Source organism: Lathamus discolor, chromosome 6 (genome assembly GCF_037157495.1).
Source record: "Lathamus discolor isolate bLatDis1 chromosome 6, bLatDis1.hap1, whole genome shotgun sequence".
Classification (NCBI taxonomy): domain Eukaryota; kingdom Metazoa; phylum Chordata; class Aves; order Psittaciformes; family Psittacidae; genus Lathamus; species Lathamus discolor.
The window spans coordinates 83,870,440-83,892,139 of record NC_088889.1 but is presented as its reverse complement, the minus strand read 5'-3'; the positions used below and the strand labels follow the sequence as shown (position 1 = coordinate 83,892,139).

At 39.2% G+C, this 21,700-nt stretch overlaps 1 protein-coding gene across 1 annotated transcript in view; it reads right to left on the bottom strand.

The window, feature by feature from the left end:
* Positions 1–21,700, bottom strand: part of MOSMO (modulator of smoothened) — a 31,576-nt gene that overhangs the window by 5,299 nt on the left and 4,577 nt on the right. The window contains exon 2 of the mRNA XM_065684314.1: positions 4,736–4,948. Coding sequence (XP_065540386.1) covers positions 4,736–4,948 — 213 coding nt within the window. The remainder of the gene's footprint in view (positions 1–4,735; positions 4,949–21,700) is intronic.

The window sequence follows — 21,700 nt, the reverse complement described above, 5'->3', positions numbered from 1 at the left end:
AGTGGTCCAGAAAACAGAGATGGATGTGTAATTAGTACCACACACATACAGTAAGTAACAATCTGAACAATATTCTGAGGGTAAGTCACATCATAACTCAGCATGCTTCCTATTACATCCAGTTAGTCCCTGATAAGCATTCCAGTTATTTACAAAACTTCTGCAACATTTAAACAGTAACACAGGAAATAGCTTCAGGATTTAGAGAACAACCTGCACTTCCAAGATTAAATCTCTGTTATTATATTCAAGAACCACACAGCTGGAAAAGTTCTGATGGACTCATGGATATGGCTGAAGAACAGATCTTTAATCCTCTCTACTAAACTGCTGTTCTTTGGGGTGTGTTGGACATAGCACATCAGGTCTGCAATCTGCTAGTGGCACTGTGGAGTGTGAGCCCAGTGTCTCCTTTTGTTCTGCCTGGGGCCAGAAGGGTGCAGGCACCTCAGCTCTCCATCAGTTCACAGCAAGACCAAAATATAACTTCTGTGTGTGCAGAATGCTTATGTGCACACACATTTCACACATTCACTACACAAGTAACCAGCCATCTTTTCTCTTCCACTCTGCATCCTCACAGCACACATGTTCTGCTATGGGGGTGTCCAAGCAATTTTCTTAGTGTGGTCTGAATTTTTTAGTCTACTGAAATAGCAAATAAAAAATGGATTCAAAGTGTCTCTTGGATTAGGAAGCCTGGCAAAGGAATTAGGGCAAAGGTTTGACAAGTCATTAACAAAAGACTGCATGATAAATTTATTTTAATAAGCAGCAGCTAAGAAGAAAATCCAATATAAAAAAATGAAGAAAATAAGGAGAAAATCCAATATATGAAGTGGTCAGTTAATTTAGTGTATTTTCTATGAAGGAGATTTGTAAGCTAGAGGATAGAAATTTCTTACACAAGCTGTAGCCCAAATATAACTCTCCATATCTGGTAGTACCAACTCAGTGAATTTCCAGAAACATTCCCAGCAACCCATACAGAACCTCTTCCTCAAAAGTAGTTGCTTTTGATTTAAAATTCTTCCTTGGGTAGGAAAATTTGCAGAAAAGACACTTAATGACTACAATTTCTACTAACAAAAATATTTAGGTAACAAAACACAGTAATTTCTAGACTGCTTCTGTATGGTGGCTGTCACAAAAAGATCTAGTTCCTGTAATTCTTTAGCTTGAAATTGTTCTGAGCATCCAACAACTTCAAAAATCCAGGATACAGCATATTAAAAGAAGGAAAAAGCTATGGTCTAGTCTTTAGAGGGCTCATTGTAATACCTGCTTGTCTGTTTACAGATGGGTAACGTAGAAAGCAGCACCCAGCACAAATCTTTAGTAACTCAAGCAGCACTTTATCAGTGGGGAACCCCAGGGATAGATGTTTACAGGATAGCTGTGGTTAATTAAAAATGTGATTACTCTGCCCATTTTTACTTGCATTCCAAAACCCAAGGCCATCATACTCATCAACATTGAAATCCTCTGGCAAAAGAATACTAGTCTCTCTGGTTAATGCTCAAAAAAAGGCAGAAATATTTTTCTGTCCAGCATCCCCTCCCTTGACACATCTCAGAGAAGCATCTCATTCAGTGGTAGCAGACACAGAATTAATTCCTTTTCTAGTTGTAGCAGATGGTAAGAGACCAAAATCTGTGTAAGATGTAAACAGATCTTGTGGGAGCTCTGTGAATTCCTGCAACAGCCAAGGAATGAACACGAAGAAGGAATCTAATCTCCATTACATTGTATGAATTTGGTACTAAACAGGACTCAAACATCAGTGCTAGTTTTGATGAAACTATGCCCAAAGTGACAATACTTATCACACCAGAAACAATACTGTGATTCTTGAAAAACTCTACAGAAATTGAAGGTAAACTTTCACATTTGCCTTTAGAAGGCTTCTGTCACTCATGCAATATTACCTGGGCGAAGGAAATGTCTCCTCTCTACAAAGCTGTTTTGCAGAGAAACCAGAAAGACAAGTTTCTGTGCAGTAAAATCACCTGGCTGGGGAAGGATGCAAACACTGTGCTAGTAAATACTCTTTCAGGTGTTTCCCTTTAGAAGTGTATGCAGGAAAGAGAATTGACAGATCAAACCTTTGTCCTCCATATGTCCCGCAGCTAACCAAGACAGGCGATGCTGTTTTCAGCAGTAATTCATATTTGTAAGTACATGGTTGAAAAAATCTGAAGTCACCCAAGATGACAGGATTACAAGCAGAAATTCCATGAAAAATATGAACTACACATTGCCATGTAAATTCCAGCATGAACTGGGAAAGAGTGAGCTCTTACCAGGTTCTCCTTGCTGCTATCAGATTTGCAAGGAAAGGACTGAGCAGGAGGATTCCTTTGCCTTAAGATGATTCACTCTAGACCCCTTGCATTCAAAGGGAATGGAGCTGGCAGTCCCAGCAGACTTCCCTGCCTGCCTAGGATAGCACATCCTATGTTGTCTTCAGAAAGTTCTGTGTGAAGAATATCTGCTATCAGCCTGTGCAAAGCTGATGAGTCTTGAAACTGCTTGCAGAACAAATGTAATGCAACTGTGTTTTCCCTACCCCGTTCTACATGTTTTCATCTTACAGCCGTGGCACTTCACAGGAGGGACCTGTTCACGGTATTGCAGATTGACTCCACACAGTTTCCTAACACTGACCTACAAGCAGGTTACTATTTTTTGTGGCCATCTAATGAAACACAGAAGTCACATCAACTTTTTGAAAAATGAAAAATACAGAACTTTTCCTCCCATTCATTTTGGGTTTTTTTAAGTGTCTTCTCTTACAAGTTAAGCAATAGTATTTCCCATCATCATTAATTGGAATACAAAGGTCACAGTTGTATGTGTTGAAACTGACTACTCAAGAAGTTGAATTTTAGAATTTCAGTGATGCAGAGATTGTATCTTAATAGAATTATGAATTAACTGACTTGAAAGAGAAAAGATTGGTGTGTTTCATTATTAAACATCTTATAACAAAAAGGCAAATGCTGAAATAAAAGTGTCCTTCTATATTTAGTCTTCCAATAATGGATCTGTTGCAAGCCTGAAGAGATCTATAGAAAAAAACCCCAGCTTTAGAGTACCAGGCTTTTTGGCTGAACTAACCATCACAGTTGTAGAAAACTGAAGATGCAGGGATGTTACAGTTGGAGATATTTTAAAACATTATAATATGTAAAGCCCAAAATACAAGCTCTAAATTAAGGAAAAAAACCCTTCATAAATATATTGTGATATTAACTGTTGATGTACAGTACACCAAAACCCCTTTTATTACTCTAGAGCTTTGACTTCGGCTTACTGTAAACATCTTAATTTTATATGACATTTTCAGTTTAAACCCTCCCTGCATACATTAGGCATACATGAAATATGTATATACAAACAAGGGTACTGGAAATCTTGGGATGGAATATTCAGTAATACTCTTGTCTACCATTTTAATCTTTCACCAGAAAATAAACTGGAGTCAATCAGAACGGATAGAGCATTTCAATAGCTCCGTTGTCTGCAAGAGCTGCACTGTTACTTTAATATGCTGTGTAGCAAAGTTGTCCGAAGGATGGATTTGACTGTACAAGTGCCTCAGTGAAGTACCTTTTTTGAAGCTAAGCACTTTTTTGTATTATTCCCTTCCCCAAAACAAGGTTAAATCTCATTCATAGTAGATATCATTAGATGTCACAGATGCCACAGAGTTATTTATGCCTATGGAAACCACAAACTTGCATTTTCTAGTTAGCATTCACACTACCTTTAGTGGTATGTCATAATTCAAGGCAATTTTAAAGCCCTCAGGTTTTGAGTTTTTTCATGCAGTCATCCCCACCATTAAGGCACCATTTCACAGTTGGGCTAAGCCTGTAACACACACCAAGAAAAGGAAGTTTGAAAATTATTCCCCTTCCTCACTGTATTTTTCTTTTGCACTGAAGTAGCCATAGGATATGTTTCTCTGTGTAGAAACATAGGGCTGCTAGAGAAGGCTCAGCTATGAGGAGTTACGCTAGTGCTCATACAGAGAAGAATCAAGGGAGGCAATAAAACACTGATACTCCTCCTTCCAGTTAAAGCACTGCTGCAGGTCACTTAGGGAAGCAAAAGTCTCAGTGCTGTGAAGCACAGCAGATGCTCTGCAGTGGGCAATCCTCTTGCATAGCCAATTAGGATGCAGATACTCTGAATAAAACACCTACTGTGAGCCTGAACAACTGAACCAGCATCAACCCTGAACAAGGTATTCATGAGACACCTGAAAGAGGGATGGATTTTAGACTTACTGTAGTAAGTCATATCTATCAAACTGCTGCCTTTTCCTTGGGGAGGCAATCTTTAGTCATTCCACTCTGCTAGGAATAAGCCCTAGATATATGGGAGTGGGGAAGAATGAAAGACTATCAGATGCCCAATTCAGGACTGACCTCCTCTATCACTGCTCATTTTCTTGGGTCAGTTAATGCACTGCCCAAGAAGGTACAAGGATCAGACCTTTCTTTATCTCACCTTGGGCCCACATTCCCTCTCAATCACAGTCACTTAAGATACAAACCCCTTGATTTTTGAAGAATATTATTTTTTCCTCAGATGTGGCATTTAAAGAGAAGGAATGGTTTGTATAGTGAGAGCCCTAAGCAGTGCTCCTAAACAACACTACAGTGTTACTTCAGACTCCAGCAGTTTATCCTGTATACAGGTCAACTGTGAGGTTGAGGTCACTTACTTCCAGTGAAAGCTATCCAGCGGGCATATTTAGTAGCTTCTCTTCGCCAGTGGGAAGCCACCAGCAAACCACATGTGACAGTTAGTGAAATGATTCCCATAATGATGAAAAATAACGTAGTGACCCACTCAGGAGGCAGCCGTGGAGGAATACAGGTCCTGTCACGTCCATGGATGGTTTGACACTGTCGCACAAGGCCAACTGTGAGAGCACCTGAAAATACATAGCAGAGAGGCAAGTAAACTTTCAAAATCCTCTCTGAGGGGCGCTCAATTGCAAATCAAAGCTCAGAATTCTCCAAAAATGAGGGATTTTTTCTCTGATGAACCTCAGTAAGCCTTTCAAACTCAGAGGATGGGAGAGAGGGCATGCTTTAAACATCTATTTTCATGTTCTTTCATCACAGGCTTGCACAAGTTGAAGCGAGATGGCTGCAAGCTGTATCTGATTCTTGAGTGGCAATCAAGGTCTAATCAAAGGGATAAAGCACTCCTCTCCTATAAAGCCTGCCAATAACAGCTAAAGTGGCAACAGAGTTGTATGGAGGACCACTCCCTCATCTGTGCAAGATGAAATACTTTTATCATCGAACAAAATGAGCTGCAGCCCCTAAAATGCCTTTAACTGTCAAATGGCTTTTCCCCTTATCTGTAAGTACAGCTTTACTCCTCAAAGTCTTGCAGCAGAAACTGCACTTGATTCATGCCAGAATTTTAAGAACATTAAAAAAACCCTCAAAGCCTATTCTTTACAGTAACTCTTTAAGAATCCCTCTATGCAAGAGGCTAGTCAATCCTTTTGACAGCCAACGAGTTACTACACACAAACTGGGATATCTACACAAGAGATCTATCAAAAATATCCTAGGAAAAGGATGAGGCTGGTACAGAAACCCTAGAGTTTTACATAAAATAAGGTATTTTCTATTAAATAGAAAAATCTGATTTAAAATCCAATTCAGTGCTTTTTAGACTCATAAAGAAGCTTTTAATAAGCTTTAAGAATGATACTATCTTTATGTGGAAAATTTTAACCCAATCACAGAATCCCAAGGGTTGGAAGGGACCTCAAAAGATCATCTAGTCCACCCCCCCTGCAAGAGCAGGGTAACCTACAGTACATCACACAGGAACTTGTCCAGGCGGGCCTTGAATATCTCTAATGTAGGAGACTCCACAACCCCCCTGGGCAACCTGTTCCAGTGCTCTGTCACTCTTACAGTAAAGAAGTTCTTCCTGATATTAACGTGGAACTTCTTATGCTCCAGTTTACACCCATTGCCCCTTGTCCTATCACTGGATATCACTGAAAAAAGCCTAGCTCCATCATCGTGACACCTACCCTTTACATATTTGTAAACATTGATGAGGTCACCCCTCAGTCTCCTCCAAGATTAAGATGCAAGATTAAAATCTATTTCTTTCAGTATCTCATAAACATTAAGTCCTGAATTTCTTATTTTTTCTCTTGTTCGGAACAGCTTTCCTAAGTAATCACAATTGTCCTTTATCCAAATTAGGAGCAAAAAACCAACAGTGGATAATACTAGAGTAAATGTATTCCTCCACAAATTATTACAAGTTACTGTCATTTTAGTTGACCTGTTTAAAACCCAAAGAAGGAAACCTAGAAACAATTACAGTAAGACTCGGAAGCTCAGGTATAGCATGTCTTTTGGAGGAAGAAACAACTATCATACTACTTTAACTTTTTTTGAGGGGGGGGAACATGAAACGAAGTAAGCTAAGAGTCAAATGGGTAACCAGTCCTTGCATGCACCTCCTAGCATTCTGGAGCCAACTTCTGCAAGTGTTCAGAACCTGTCTGCTTACACCTCAGCAATCAGTAACAGCAGAATCAGTTTCTGAGCTTAGAGTCATTGGGTTAGGAGGCAGAATATTATGTTTTATCAGATGTAGCTCTTCTAATACACTCATAGAGGATGAGAAGAATCAAGAGCAAAACCATCACTGAATCAGTTCTTTTGAAGCGTTCCTGTAACCTGTTTAGACTACAAATTTTTAGCCCTAATCATATACATCATTTTAATTATGTGTTTACCAACTGAAAGATTCTGAGATTATTTTTCAGCTAAAAGTTGAAGTAAAATCCTTTAAAAAAGTGTCAGTTAAAAAAATGTCAATTACAAAATTGGCATTTTCTACTCCAAATATATAGCAATCACACCATTGCTGAGCACCAAGATTACACAAAATTGAGCCAGAATTACACAAGCAATCCTACACAGCTCATGTGCCTGTGCAGTACACAGTTTTACATGAACTGCTTCTCAGTTGCTTTTTCATAGCCTGCCATGTTTTCATTTTACATCAGCTTCTGGGACAGAGGGAAGATGTGCCTGTGTCCTTAAAAGTCAGGCTCCTTGAAACACAAGCATTTTGCACATCCTCATACAAAACACTAAGTAGTTTCCTGTAGTTTAGAGATAGACAGCCTATTCACTACAGTATCATAGAACGGGAAATTAATCCCAATCACTCTGTAAGAATAGGATTTGATAATTTTACTATACTTGCAGTAGAAGTCGGGGTTTTTTTTCTAAACTGCAATTCTAATCTAGAGAATGACTTCATAAAAATGACATCATACACTAAACAGATGCTGAGTTCAGACATGTCTCATGAATTCAGTGGCAATAATTTAGTGCATTTTTAACTTTGGCAAAAGCAGCAGTGCCTAAGAACCACTGTGCTGGACTCCATTGCATTTTGTATGTTAACGGAAACTGAAGAACAGTTGCTATAGATTAGCATGTATTAGAAAGAGACAACAAACTTGTGTTTCAGATGCAATTTGAAGTTTATACTGAAGACATTTTCAACTAATAAGAGCACATTCAACATGTTAGATTCAGAAAGGACCAAAGCTAAGCCCAGCAATGCCATATTTAGATAAAACAGAAGATAATTCCATCTTGAACTACCATATTCCAGTGTAGCTCTTTTGCTGTCAATGTCTACTTCTCCAAAGGCTGATTTTCTAAAACATAAAAAATCCCAAGAAACCCACAACTGAAAATGAAAAAGAATAGAACACAAATCTCGGAATTGTGAATACCACAGTAGCACCCCTTTTGAAGAGACAAGGATAGTTGCAAGAAACTACTCAGGACAGGGTTTCCTAAACATCACTTTTGGTGCCCAGCTGTGTTGTTCCACTCTATTTTAATGAGAGTTTTAAAGCACCAGCAATTAAATTCAAGTATCTGCCATTCTGGAGGAAAAATACTGAACTTTATGGTTAAGCTTTTGCTACACATACTTCGTATTTTCTCTGAACTCTGCTTCATGGATTACAAATTTGAAGTAGTTATTCCACATTCACGGTTTTGAACCCTGAGTCTGCAAAATCTAGGGAGGCAAATGGAGAGCAAGAGAAGCTCCGTGAACTATTTCTACGGGTTTCACAAACATAGCTGGGAGAAAAACATTCACTATGTGGTTGTAAATAAAATTCGTATTTAGGCTCACTTTACAGGGATACCTCACTTGTGTACATAAACTGGGCAGAAGAAAATTAAACCTCATAGCTGCTCCCATAGTGACAAATCTCCTGTTGAAGGCAGACTTCAATAGAAGTCTCTGGTGTGGAAAACCAGTATTTATTTGCTACAAAAGTCAAAAGAAGAGTGGGTTTACATGGCATTTTATTGTCTTGGTCCCATTTCAGAGCAATAAAGCAAGCAGTTGCCAGGCAGCTGCCAACAAACTAACTTCTTCCAGAAAATCCTGTTTAACCTTTTTCTAGTCATTATCTGTCTAGTCATATCTGTCACTATCACTGAAAGGAGGGACAGAGATACTAAGCTGAATAGTCTCCTTCTGCCTGTAGTTAGTGAATAGTCCAACAGTACATCTCAAGCCAGTTACCAAGTTCCACTCTGATCCCTAGGTTTTTAGTCGTTCCCTCAGAACAATTCCAACATAATAGCTGGAAACCTAAGCCTGTAACATAGGCATAAAGCAAACAGCACAGCTAATGCTAGCATATTAGGCAGCTTGAAGATGGATACAGCCCTAAACCACATGCAGTGAGTAACCACACCTACCCATCCTCCATCTCGCAGTGCCCGTACTGCACAGCCACCAGTAGCTATAACAACCTGAGATGCAGGATGCTGCTCCCTTTCTCTTATATGCCTCTCCCTCCATAGCTTCAAGACTGGTATTATGCACATCACTATAGCTAGTGTGAGAGGTGATTAGGATAGATATTCTAATTACTAAAAACTGGTAATGAGATGAGATTCAGCCTTCATCAAAACAGAGAATGCTGCACTGAACAAATGTCAGTGAAGTGGTCCTTAGTCTTTCCCAGTAGATCTACTTCCCAAAGTACCAGTTCATTTCAAACACATTAAACAACCTTCCAGTAGTGACAGCCTGACTGTAACCAGGACTCCAGTTTATACCGGTGAAAGATTTCATGATCATATTACTACACTACCCCAACTCCTCCGGACTACCAGTAACGCTCATTTTCTGACACTGCATATTTTCACCTGAATCAGTAACAGAAGTCTCTCAAACAAATATTTCGGAGCATCACCTGTTTAACAATCAAATTTCGCAAAACCATTGAGGGAACAGCACCAAACCAGAGAAGGGGAAGCCCTCGTATTATCCCTTCATGCTGAAGTGCCACCACCACCAACCGACCCACGAGTCCTGCAATGCTGTGCCATCCCTCTCCCATTTCCGTGGTAACTCCAGACCACCAAGGAGGAATCACACGCTGCAGAGAAACAAAGATTGCTGCAGCCCTTCGCTCTCCCACCTCTCCACCACTTCTGAATTATTAAAAGTGGCACAGCAATATCACAGCTGGAAAGCAGTAGCATAATGATGGCTGCTCATCTGTTATTTCATTGCTGGAATACACGGGATAAAGCATGGACACAGGAGTGGTGCCACTGCCATGAAGAGTTTACCACAGTATAAGAAGCAACTGATATGGTAAAAGAACAATGTAGTGAATGAGGTGGGGCTCAAACTTTTGAAGGTCACAGAACTCAACAGCTATGCTGTAGCATGAACATACCAAAGCACAAATCTTCAGAACTGCTCTTGCTCATACTGCCTGGGGTACCTGCTCCTCCTCTGTCCTCCCATACAGTTCCCACTTGACAATATCTTTACTCTTTCCTCTCATTTTAAAGAAAAATGTTATTCCTTGCATTTAAATGCCCCTGCAATCCTTCATATTCCTTGACAAGAGCTTCCTCACTTTTACCTTCCATATATGAACCACATCCTTAGCAAAATCCTGATTACCAACATTAAATAAATATTACAGGCCAGTATGCATAGTGAGGAGGTTAAAGCATCCAACCGCTTCCAGAGAGCCTGCCTGCCCTCCCTGTCCTGATGAACTGGTGTGGTTCTGCTAGAAACCCCAGCTGTGACTGCCAGAAAATTTCTGCTCAGATACGATTCTTTTCTTTAGTGTACTGTGGACTTCCTAAACCACCTTTACTATGTGAAGAGCACAGTTAACAGTTGTTGGTGATGTCAGTCTTAGAGTACTACCAATATGGCAAGGACACTGATAAGTTTTATGTTTTAGCAATGAGCACAGTACATGGAGCTGTGTTATTTGGGCACACTAAAACATTCATTGCTGCTGGTTAGGTAACAGTCATATCCAGAGAATGGCATACATTAAAACAAGGGCACCTCAGTTAAGCTATTCCTTGTAGCTCTTGTTGGGCCACAGACATGGACAGGAGGAAATCAAGTTGTTCTTGTAAATTTTCTAAGTTCTATGAAATTAATAAACTTGAATGCGAAAAGGTCTAGGTTCATCTAAGAAAAGGAACAGGCTGCAGCTGCCTAGTGCATCACTGTAGCTTGCCACCCAGTCCAAGTGGAGACTTAAAAGGTTTAAAGAGAATGCAGTTATTTTGTCATGGCAGACCAATTCCCTGTACCAGTGTTAAGGATAACCATCAAGTTGATTTCGGCCACCTTGCCTTTAACATGTCTGCTGCTCCTTGCCTGCAACCAAGCCTCTCTGACAGAAGACCGCTTTCAAAGTGAGCGAAGCATAGCCGAGGAATTCCTGAGAGGAACAAACAACAGAGCATGGTAAGAATAGTTCCAATGCAACTGCCCATAACAGCAAACAAGGAGGAGGTATTTCTATGAAGAAAATTTTTCGAAGTTATCCAAGGAATTTGGCAGTTGAAGTGGGATGTTTTCCTGTCCTACATATGGAATTTCTTTTCCTACGATGGGCACTTTACATGATATTACTATACAAAGAGGGAGGACAGAATGACTTCTTTAGGTTTACTTATATGTATTTTGTTTTGGGGAAAATTTCTATTAATTCTATATTCTAGGTATTGGTTCCTTAGAAACAGAGTACTCTCCCTTCAGCCTTTTCCAAAATCCAGGGAACTGACACTGCTGATCCTTCCCTGCCATAACCTAGGAGGTACTTCAGGCTACATAGAGTTCATTCTACTTATTCCAGTGTAAAACTCCATCAGACATCAGGCCCTATACCCTCTCTTATGAGGAAATTAGTTATGCTTAGACTAAGCAGTGCAGAAGGTTACTGAAAAAGCTATGCCTTTGCAGGATACGCACCACCTCTGGTGTGAAGAGGAAAAAGATACATTGAAAGTCTGGGGAGGAAAAAGGATTAATAATGCTGGGGAAGACCTCGATTCCAAAAGGCATGGTCCATCTTGTAATAGTTAAAATCATGAGGTCTCTCTGTATATAAGGTCCACTGAGTGATGCCAACTGGCACAGCTCATAGAATTTTAAATGGAAAAGTCGTTTGTCCTCATCTAAATTTTCAGCCATTGACCCATTAAAGCAATTTTAAAATGTTTATAACCTCAAATTATGTCATCTCAGACCATTTTGTAAGATAGCATATACCCATAAACTGCAGCTAAGAAACTCTAAGCAAGTTGAACACCCCTTCTTCCACTTTCTTGCATAGGTCATTGCTGGAGAACAATATAAAACTGGGTTATACCTAAATAACCATAAAGGGTATATAAATGGATCAAAACATAAGAGAATCAACTGCCAGTTTCCAATGAAGTATGAGAATACCATATCTGCTACTGTTCTTGCACAAATAATTACTTCTTTTGTGAGGGATGGGGGTAGTTTGAATAGATGCTCTTTAGTACTTATGCCACTAAAATAACTTCGAGGTTACCATGCAAGTACAGCATTCAGGATGTGGCATGACAGATTGATTCTTTTACTGCGGATGTTCCAGTATGTTGTTCAGTTAGTAGATTAAAAGGCAACCAAGCTCAGACTTACTAAAATAAGATTTATGAACGTTAAAGGATGATCTAGAGAAAGGCTTAAAAGAATAACAGAGGATTAACTGCAAAGGCACAGAACATAGAGGAGTTCAAAACAAAAGGATTATAAATTATCTTTCCTATCCTTTGTATGCCAGATCTTATGGTTTTGGCATTCACTCTGATTTGTCTCTCAAATAATCTAATAGGTATTGTAACCCTGACAGAAAAGCTTTGGGAGTTTCTCACTCTGAAGCAGACCAGATGCAAGATAATTCATATGTCTGCTGGATATTTAATGGTACAAAACGAACACTTAAAAGTATTCATAAAATGTTAAAAGATCAGTTTTAATAAAGACTTAGATTTACTTGCAAAGTCCTTGCTATATCTGCAGTGTGTCTTTTAAGAGCCATTCAAGTCAATACTGCAAGATGGAGCATGTTATTATATAAGCTATTTCTCTTCTACTCCATTTATCTCCTTCTCTGAAATCAGAAAGCTCTCTCCCTTTCAAACCAACTCTGAAATGCACCATCCTTCTTGCTCTAGATATATAAAGCGCATTTCTCTGTTTCAGGAACTAACCATCTTTCTTAAAGATACTCATATTGGCAACAATAGGTGAGGTAATATTCCTAGCTTAAAAGCTAGCTTATGTTAGCTATGAGGAACCTACCAATAGAATGCTATTTACCAATCTAATTTCCAGAGAATTTAATTTATTAGGTACCATTTTTGGCATTCTTTAAAACGCCAAAGCTTACTGGCTTTTAAACAGAAGAATTCTCATTCTGAAAGCTTAAACTCACTGTTAAAAGAGTTGTGGTATATGAACAGAAAAGCCTGCCTTGCCCATCTGGTGCCTGAGTTCTCTCAACAGTTTTCAATTCAGTGTTTGCATCATGCCTAATTCAAACCAAATCCCCCTCCACAAAAACCACAGACTTCTCCTTCCCTCCTCCCACCCCCAAAGAGGAAAAATACAAAAATCAGGGGCCATCTACTGGGAAAGATCCTTATGACTTACATGTATTAGAAAAGTTCATTACTACAGATGACAGACATTATGATATACAAGTTTTAAGCACTGCTTAAATTGCAGGCATTTGGACCAGTAAAAACAAGTTTATTTCTGAATTCCAACGCGCAAGTTCCAGTGCCATGCTGCTTTTGTGCTGGGGTGCAGCTTTTGAATGCTTGGGGTTTGTTTTGCCCTTTTTAAAATTATTTTTAGAAGAGCTGAACCGCCACACACTGAAAGATCTCTCCTCAAGCAACACCACAGGAACAGCTCTCCAGAGGACATAACAAAAGCTCTGCCTGTTCTCACACATCACAGCCAAGAAATCTGCCTATGCTAAAGGTATTCTTTCCTACTTCAGAAGACAGGATAATTAAATGTTGGTAAACAAGATCTCTAATAAGTTGCATCCTTCTGGCTGTTTGTTTTCTGACACTGTAAGCACTTTCACAACAGGATAGTGTTGTCAGTGACTGGTATCTTTGCAGTTTCTAGAGTGGCAAAGGCCTGGACAGAAAAATAAAGAGAACTTAAAAAAAGCCAAAACAAAACTTGATGTTCTATTTAGCTAAAAAAAACAACCAACCAAAAAAAAAACAAAAACAAAAACAAAAACAAACCAAACAAACCCACCCCAAAACACCACAAAAACCAAAACATCCACAGTTACTTCCATTTTCGCCCAACCAAAATAAAGTTCCTCAAAGTTGACAAATTTCACTGCCTAAAAAGCTGAAAGATCAAAGGCAGTGTCAATATTTAAAAGTGAGTTTTCTAGTCAGCTACACCACTTTCATACCATATGTTCAACTGAAAGCTAGAAGCTATGACACCTACAGCTGTTCTGCCATTTAACATCTGATGAGCTTGTGTTCTTTTTAACAGAGTTATATTTGGCTTCAGACAGAGCTGTAAAATGATACCTCTCCATCCAATGCACCACACAACCCTGCTCCAGCCTTCTCAGAAATGGTCTGCTGATCACAGTTCTATGGTTGATGCGCAGGCTCTTCCAAGGCTGGTCACCACCTACAGGAGCCAGTGATGTGAGGTGGCCAGGCTGGGTCAGTAATAGCAGCATCAGAGTTTGCCACATGGTACTAACCCAGCACAACCAGAAAGCACAGAAATTATGGATCCTCATGGTTTAGGGGATCACCTTACACATGGGTGTCTTATAAGATGGTCTGTTCACAGGCTGGCAGTAAGTGGACTTCAGAGCTCCCCATGTTTAACTCCTGCACCATTTCACCAAGCCAGTTCAGTTTCAAACTTAAGATGTCCAAGCAGATCAGGACAGATACACCAAACCCCCGAATCACACCAAGTACAATATCCTATATTCATAGAGACAAAAATAGGTGTTAACATTTTCTCTGGCCTAGCAACAAAGGTAAGGAGAAAATTCAGGTTCTGGTCCTGCCCTCAAGATTGTGCATTTTATCAAATGAAATTCAGGAGGAATATGGATTATCTTCCTCTGTCAGACATAACTGTTGCAGCTTTGCGCTGATCTCAGCTTGCGTCGGACATGCTCCAAGGACACCCGCTGATCTGGCTTGTCCATGACCTTATGAATCACCCAGTGGGGTGAGGGGACAAAAGATGTGTTTAAATGCCTTTGGGCATTTATATGGCTAGAAACAGACTTGCACATTTGGTTGTCTGCCCTGCAAACACTTAGCTAAATACACCTTATGAGCACATAATGCTTTCTTAAAGCTGAGCCTAGCTTTATCCTGGTCCACTGCTAAGAGCAAATTTTAGGCCCATTCTGCCAGAAGGTATGACAGACCTTCCTAAATAAAGATTAAAATGCTCAAAAAGCAAATAAAATGTAGTAACAATTTGGTGGCAATTTCTTTAATCACATAACTGACGGCAGGATCGTATTTATAGCAATGAAGCCACGAGAGGGGAAGTTTACACGTAGAAGTAATACCTTTTATTAGAACCGCTGGAATAGTTGGAAAATCAAGCACATTTCTGGTCTTGCAGGCCCTTCTTTGGACACACAGGTTTCCCTAAGCCTAGTAATGGGATATAAAAGATACTTTATAGAAAAAGGGAAGTCTAGTAGAGATAGTATCTTTGGCAATTGAAGAATGGCATCTAAAATGTCCTAAGATGTATTTCATTGCAACAAGAGTAACATTTCGAGTAGAATAAAACCTAACCTTAGTTTTCATTCCTAAAGGCACTTTGTAACTGTTGCCAAATCTGTGTATGACATGCTTCTAACAACCAGAAATACAGGTTAAACTGCACTTTAAATAGGGATTAGGTACAGAGCCAACAAAGAATTTACTCTGTAGGAGTAATGCTTTAAGTGCTGAAAGATCAACTGACATAGAACTTACCTACATACAATATGTCCTCAGGGACAGCCGGCACAACATTTAAGCTCCCCCCTCCCAGTACAAAAGGCAGATTAAACTTTTCAGGCAAACTGGAAAAAAAACCCAACCACCTTCTGCAGTAATAATTCTAAAATGTAGGCATTTGCCTGCTATTCCCATCACAAGAACATTAAGACCAAAGAAGAATGGGAAGGCAGGGAGCATATTCAGGATTTATTTTCTTGTAGGGTGAGTCCTCCTTTTAGAAGTGTCCATAATTTAAGCTTGAATTATTTAGGCAATTAACAGGTGCTGTCTATGTGCTGATAACACTTTCTGCCTTATCACAAATCAGCATCTACAAAAATAGACTGTAAGAGTCTGGAGACTTCTTTTTTTTTCGCCCTGGAACCAAAGAAGAGAGACCACTCCTGAACAGTTAAATGGGCACTTTACTGAAATAAAATACAACTTTATCTTAACAGCAGGGGTCAGTCCTTTCTGAACAAGTGGGACTATTCTTAAAAAGCAATCAGATGTTATACAGTGCTCCAAAGAGCTTATCTGTTAACATATACAGTTGTTATATTGTGAAACAAGAGGCTCTCTAATTTTAGATTCAATATAAACAGCCAAGAAATGCTCTGTCTTTATAACCAGCTACATCTTACTGAACACACTCTTACAGAGAGCATTTACTTCAGATTACATTGGGCATAAGTCAACAGACTCCCGATTGTAAAACAGCAAATACTACTTCTCATCTTCACCATTTTTCATGTATTAAGCTTCAGGGTGCTTTTGTACTTGCCAGGTGACCCAGTAATATTCCACTGAAAGAATTTATGAGACCACACGAAATTCTTGGCCATTCAATCTTTTCAGGTTTCCTGTACAATCTTGTTGCATAGTTTTTAAATTGAATTAAGTGTGGGTTTAAAAAAAAAAACAAAACAAAGTGAAACGTGCTTCTTCCCACATGAGTTTCTACAATGGAGAGCTACATCATTAATGCATGAATTTAGGTGCATGATTAGTTTCAGAGCGGAATTCAACCTGAGGAGAAAAACAATTATTTCTTCACCCTTTTAACTTCCCCCACAGCACGCAATGCCCACAATTCTCCTCGCATCAACGGGCATTGAAGATGCAATGCATTTTCTCCTCTACAAGAAAAGGTATCAGAATATTCCACTGTGGTAGTTCTGGAGCTGACACTTCCCCTGACTGTGGGAATAGTGCTGGTCATTGTCAGTGCTCAAGAAAAGAGATCTCTTAATGCTGCAGTTAATAATATTGCTATTTTGTACAGAAAAGACTGAACATTAGAGCAAATTTTCAACTCAAGCCAGTTACCTTCTTGTCCTGGGTTGAGCAGCAGCAGTAATTTTTCTCCTTCTTAGGAGCTAGTACAGTGCTGTGTTTTGATCTTTTGGCCTGGGAACAGTGCTGATAACGCCGATGTTTTCAGTTGCTGCTCAAATGTTTGGTCTGGCCAAGGACTTTCTGAGCCTCATGCTCTGCCAGGGAGGAGGGGAGGCTGGGAGGAAGCAGAGACAGGACACCTGACCCAAACTAGCCAAAGAGGTATTCCATACCACAGCACGTCATGCCCAGGATGTAACTTGGAGTTACCCGGAAGGGCTAGTGGGACTACAGGGTTGGACGAGGGATCGGTCGGTGCTCGGCTGGGGGGCTTGGGGCGAGTTATCAGTCAGCTGGTGTTGAGGTGTTGTATTCTTTCCTCCTGTTATTTCCTTTATCACTATTATTATTGGTGGTAGCAGTAGTGATTTGTGTTATACCTTAGTTACTAAACTGTTCTTATCTCAACCCGTGGGAGTTGCATTCTTTTCGATTCTCCTCTCCGTCCCTCCAGGAGCAGGGGGAGGGCAAGAAGGGGGGGAGTGAGTGGATGAGGTTTGTGGTTGGGTTTAAACCACGACACTTCTATACAAAATTCAGCCCTTAGGAAACTTGAGGTCCATGAAAACCTTGTCTTCAAGGTCAATTGTCTTCACTTTGCTTTGCTATAAAGACATTACAATTAAAGGCTATGTACATTTCATGCGTTAAGCTCATACTGATGAAGTTACAAATAGAACTGTTCCCTCTTACTTGTACATTTGCCCTGCCTATCACAGAAGTCAGGATCCATCTCATTTCAGATGTATACAAAGATTTTATTGCAGAAAGCAAGCAATTTCACCAAGACATCCTAATAACATTAGCATATATGGCATGAATTTGAGAAGTGCAGAAGGAATCTAGATTCAAAGCAGCTCTTTTGAAGTATTCACAGCAAAGCAGTTCTGAGTCAAACCATTCTCTCTTACTCTGATCCCATACCTATTCCTTAAAATATAACTAAATTACACTGCTGCCAATAACTGGAAGCAGTCACAGCAAGAGAAGCAGAAATAAGGCAGCAACAACTTAGGCAATGATTGGCGAGCAAGAGAGCAGGAAATCCAGTAAGACTGCAACACTATAAACTGGGACATCAGCTCAGTGATGAGCATTACAGAAGTAAAATTCTTGACTTTACTACCTATGAACACTGTTACCTGATTACTAAATTCTTGGATGTACCAAAATCAGAGACAAGTCAGCCCTACTAATGCAGTGTCCAAACAACTGCACAAAGAATTGCTCAAGGTAAAGTTAAAGACTTAATGTGAACTGTCCTTCAACTGGACAAATACTTAAACATCTAAATGTGTTAGTAATCATTATACCTTGAGAGTCTGTCATCCTTAATAATCCCAAAGTGCTCTGTAATTTATGGCATAGAACTCAGCTACCATGAAGCTCCTGGGTAGCAGCCAACTGTTGCTTATCACACTACATTGTGTGGATAGGAAACGCCAGCTTCTGATACTGTAGTAAATCCCCAAGAGGCTTTTGATGCCTTCACAAGGGAGCATTTTAGTTCATACCAAGGACCCAGACATAATAGACTGAGTATGTTTTGCTCAAAGAGAAGAACTAGTGTGTACCCTGAGGAATTCTGAACCTCTGACTCTTAGCAGCTAGTGTTTCATACTGGATTAGTTCATCCCACAGACAGACCACCACAATCAGGCGCTATGTTTCCTAAGGTACCAGAGAGACAAAACTCTTATAGTCAACTCTATTTAAAAAATTAAAATAAATAAATAAAACCAAACAAAAAATAAACCATAGGTTAATACATCAAACAGGTAATCAAATATAATAGGAAGAAATCAAGAGCTCCAGCCTGAGAAAGGATACAACTTATGACTATTAATTCCATATAGACTCCCGTGGAATTAGGCCAATATAAGTACTTTGCAGTCAAATGCTCTAGCTTGTTTCCCCTCTCCTTAAAATAGACACGTACCCTGCACAGATCCTCTTCTTGGCCATATCTCCAGTTTTTCAGATCTGTGTGTATCTCCATCAGTCAGAAGCTTGGGGAAGAAAAGTGAGATTGAGCAAAGCAGCTGGAGCACACATAAGGGGACTGCTGCAGAATTACCGTAGATTTTTTTCCTGCATATAGCCCCCAATAAAAAAAAGAAAGACCTTGTCTATCACTAAATTTTTGGGCACTGTAAATTACAGCTTACAATTATGTAATAAGAACTGGATTTTTAAATTTATAATTGTATAAATGATAAATTTATAATCATTTATAATTTCCCCAATTTACTTTGTACAAGAAATAAAACCAGCTTCCATATTGTATTTGTTCTACCACACTACGAATGTAATTTTGTATTAGATTTTAAAATCAATAGCAGCATTTAACCTCTTCAGAGGTCACTATTCCTTCTCTGCCATGAGTCCCTCCAATTGCCTTCTGAAATACACAGGTATCAACCATTGCTGGAAAAGGATTCAACAACTATGTGGAAAACTCCCGCATAAGATGAAAATCCTACATCTTGCAGTTCTACTGCAGCAGACGGGAAAAGTTTGTTCTCTCTACTTTGTTTTAAGAATAGCAAGAAAACAAGTGGGAAAAAGTTGCACTAAAGTGAGGTACCTATAAAAAAAAAAAAAGTAGGTCAAGCTTAAAAGTTTGACCTACTGATCTTTTTTGCTTTGGCAAAAGTACAACTGGAGTTTACATAATGCTGCTCACATGTAAGCGCTGGCTGGAACCTAAAGGATACAAATGTTTTTAATAAGCCTCGGTCATTACTGGGATTCCTTTTTTATTTCATTTTAGGCAGTTTTAAATCTTTGTTTTGCAGTACATACTACAGAATCCTTACTTCTAGGATTCATTTATTTAAGTCACTCTTCTGTTAATCTCAGTATCATATTGTGGAAACAAATGTAATACACATGCTTAAAATCAGCTCTAATTTGATTTAAAAACTCATCATTATTAGCACAACGCAGCCAGTTCCTGAAGCCACAAAGCTGAAGTCTCAACCTTTTCCACAGTTCGTACTGTCTATAAAGCAGATTTACAACTACATACTTCTTGAGCAAAGCACAGGATAGACAGAAAACAAGTCTGTATCTGCACATACTGAATATAATTTAGTTCTATAGTAACTGTACATACTGCTGTAAAGTAAATACTTTCAAGAAAAAAAGTTACTCCAAATCCCTGACTCTCAAGTACCTTAGGAAAAACACCTCCTGTTAGAAAGGACAAATTAAACGCCCATTTTTCTGAGATTTTTTTCTCTGTTCAGTAAACTCTGATAGGAAACAGAAGTTACAAAAAAATCAAATTAAAGCTTTGCTGCCAATGCTAACAGAAACTTCTGTGACAAAGATACCACCTCTGTTGCACAGAGGAAGAACCTGAGGTAGTACCACAGTAACTTTCCAGCGTCCAAAGTCAGTTGTGCCAGATGCTAGATTTGAAAGGTAAATACTGGCTCCCAGATCTGTACTCTATAATCAGGTATTTCTTCCATAATTCTTTAACAGTAATTAGAGAACGAGGAATTCAACAGGATTTGGTAGGAGGCAAATTAATAGTTTTACACCTTCACACACCTTAAAGAAAAACCAAAGCATTCACCTAACAGAAGCAGTATTAATTTGCCTTGGTTAAAAAGCAGATGTAAAAGATCAGTTCCTCTATGGACAAAACCAATTGGCTCTCTCGTCTTGGCTTGGGCAGGCTCAAATAACCAGGCCAACACAGCTCTCTTTCATGAAATTCTTCCTACACTTAAAATAGTTCCATATGTTTAAATGTTGAGTGGTTGAGCTAGCACAAAATTAATTCATGACAACAATGCCTTTACTATTGACTGCTCTTGTGCCTTAAGGCCTGATCAACAACAGAACCCAAGCACAATTCTAACACTTCGCTTTGCCAGATTTTATGCCCATTCAGATTATATGGGGTTTAGCTTTTTTGTCAGTCCTTACTAGTTCTTTCTTGGGTTTTGTATTGTTGTTTTTGAGGCACTGGCAACATCTCTGAAACACAAAAACGCACATACTGTTAGCAGGTTCTGCACCTTACAACAGGTCCTAATCCCCTCACGGTCCAGATCAGCAATGTATCACAAAGGACCACCTTACCTCCACAAGGAAGGTATTCTTCTAAAAATTATGTTTCAGAACCTAATTTTATCACTCTGATGTTCAGTGTTAAACATTATCTATTTTGCTGGACAGCAAAGGATTGCTCTATACAATGATTTCTCCACAGAGGAGCACTGTACATCAAGAGTTTCTCAGCACAAGCCCTAAAGGACAGAAGTAAGTGGCAATATGCCATACTAATTTTCACATACAACCACTTTTTGAATAGATGACTACATTTAGAACAATAATGCTAGCTGGAACTCAGGTTTACACTCTAAGTTGTTGATGGTTTATTTATTCTATTCTATCCTATCTATTCTACTTAGAAATACTGGTTCATTCATGTACCTTCATGTGGTATAGGGTTTATTCCCTGCATAGTCAGTGCTTCAAGTACAGAAAAATGTTTCTGTGGCAATATGGTCTCAAGCTAAGCAGGAATCAGCAATCACTGCTTGGTCCTATCACCTTATGATACTTCATTAAGCTGATGCCATCAAAGCTACAGCTCCTGTTGGAACCGTGGAGCAAAATTCCTCAGGAAGAACTATCACATCCAGAGGAATAGCACTGAACAACAGTAATTTGCCACTCAGTAGTAGACAACTTATTTCACAGGAGCAGGGAATTAACTGCTTCAGGAGGGATGGCTTGCTGGGTATAGCTTCCTCTTCTGTAAGACTATAAATACCACAGAATATGGAATCACACTTCACAAACATAAAATGTAACTGAGTATGCAAAACAAAGAACTACACATAATACTTCAGAAGATA